Raw genomic sequence first — 1,810 nt, 5'->3', positions numbered from 1 at the left:
TGAAAAAGTGCAAGGAGACTGCCACCATGGCCATGGAGCCAGCCCCTGGGAGACCCGAGGGTCTGTGAAGGCTGGAGCCCAGTGGGTGAAAGGTCAAGGTCACTTCTGCTCCTCAAAGGTCCTGGCCTCAGTCAGCCTGCAGACGACTGGAGTGAAGTAGGAAATGATGTATGTGTCAACAGCCCTCTTGGAAGTCACAGGAGAAGCCATCCGGAAGGTCTCAATGAGGTCGGATGATACTCCAGAATGGGAGACAAGCCAATTTGGGAGCAGACCGGATCTGGCTTCATTCGAAATTATTACCAGTTAGCTGATAACAACAGACTCCAACTAGGCACAATCGGTATCGACACATCACGGGAAGGACAACAATTCCTAGGGCAAGATGCCATGTAGAGAAATTGTCTAGCCTCCGTTCCAGAAAACCCAGCACGGCATCGCGGCGCAAGACCATCATCCTGTGCCGGACAGTTGCATCATCAGCATGGTTGTGGGCCAGCTCAAGGTCGGTGGAGGCCCCACTGTGGGGCTCCACCACACGTTCCTACTAAAGAACATCAACGATGCTTGGGTTTGCAGCAACGGCATGATCAGGCTTGCCCTGCGCAAACTGACCTCCTCCCCCCCCAGCCAGGCGCTCTTGCTGTCTCCTCCCCCTCCTCTTCCTGACACTATTCGCATTCTGCAGATGCTCCAAATCCCATCCCCAAACGAGCCCTGCAGTGGGAGAGGGAGCCGGGCACACCAGCCAGGTGTCGTGCGGGATGTCTGCATGCCAGACCAGGTGCATCTGCCAGAAGTTTGTGTTGGACCGGCACATGCCTCGGAAAGACTTAAGTAATGCAAAGGTTTTCTTCTTCCTTTTTTTTTTTTTAATCTACTGACAAGTTGCTCTAGTAACCCAAAAAAGTGAAAGATAAAGCAGCTGCCTCATCGCCCAGATATTGATTTGTTCAGATGTTACAATGCCTCGTGATACAATAAAACCATGAAGATTTTCTTTAAAAAAACAAAAAGAGAAGAAGAAGGAAGGAAGAAAAGGAAGAAAGAGAAAGTACAAGCAATCCGTTAAGGTTAAAGAGACAACATTAAGGAATGTGGCCGTACAGTCGTACAGCCGACGACTCTGGCCTGTGCTTAATCCAGGGCCTTGTTTAAAAGAGCTTTTCGATTTTAATTAAAATAAAATGGGCCCTGGAAGAAAACACGTCTCCTCCAGCAAGGATTGTATTCAGCTTGCTCTCTGTAATTTTGCCCATCACACTGCTGGCTGTTGCTTTTTGCACAGCTCTTAAATGGTGTCTAAATTGACCAGCTCCGTTGCCAAGGAAACGGACAGGACAATGCTAATAGAAGCTACTTAGGACACACTGTGAAAAGCTTAGAAATAAAATTGGTTGACATGAAAGGCACCGTGTCAGCAGCCAGGCAACTCTGTTAAAGGCTGCACTGAGCAGAAGGTGGTGCCTTGTCTCCCCCTACTCTTTCCTCTCAAAATCTCTCCTAGAAAATGAATTCTGTCCTAGGAGCTTGGATGGCTTTTCCTATCAGAATCACTTTGTTTTCCTGGCTCAAAGTACGGAAAAATCCTCATGTTGTGGTTCTGAAGCACCCGGCACAGACTTCAATTTCTACCCATGAAAATAGGCTGCTTCCCCCCACACTTTTCTTTCCACCAACAAAGTCCTTTCCCCTCATGAATAAATTGCAAATATTCTGAATTTTCTAAGATTGTTAATTAAAACCCACTTGATTTAAGCTGCTTCTCCCATTTTGCACTCACAAACCATAAATTATGGAGGAGGTCAAA

General features: G+C 47.4%; 1 protein-coding gene across 1 annotated transcript; it reads left to right on the top strand.

Annotated features, from left to right (window-relative positions):
- The first annotated feature begins 246 nt into the window (after nt 1-246).
- LOC102949243 (nuclear transport factor 2-like) lies at nt 247-841 on the top strand. Its single transcript, XM_042985407.1, is given in 3 exon segments — nt 247-388; nt 391-408; nt 411-841. Coding segments are annotated over 3 exon segments (591 nt in total).
- The last annotated feature ends 969 nt before the right edge of the window (nt 842-1,810 follow it).

This window comes from Panthera tigris, chromosome B2 (assembly GCF_018350195.1).
Source record: "Panthera tigris isolate Pti1 chromosome B2, P.tigris_Pti1_mat1.1, whole genome shotgun sequence".
In the NCBI taxonomy this organism is placed as follows: Eukaryota; Metazoa; Chordata; class Mammalia; order Carnivora; family Felidae; genus Panthera; species Panthera tigris.
The sequence above is the reverse complement of the archived record's forward strand: the minus strand, read 5'-3'. Positions and strand labels throughout refer to the sequence as shown.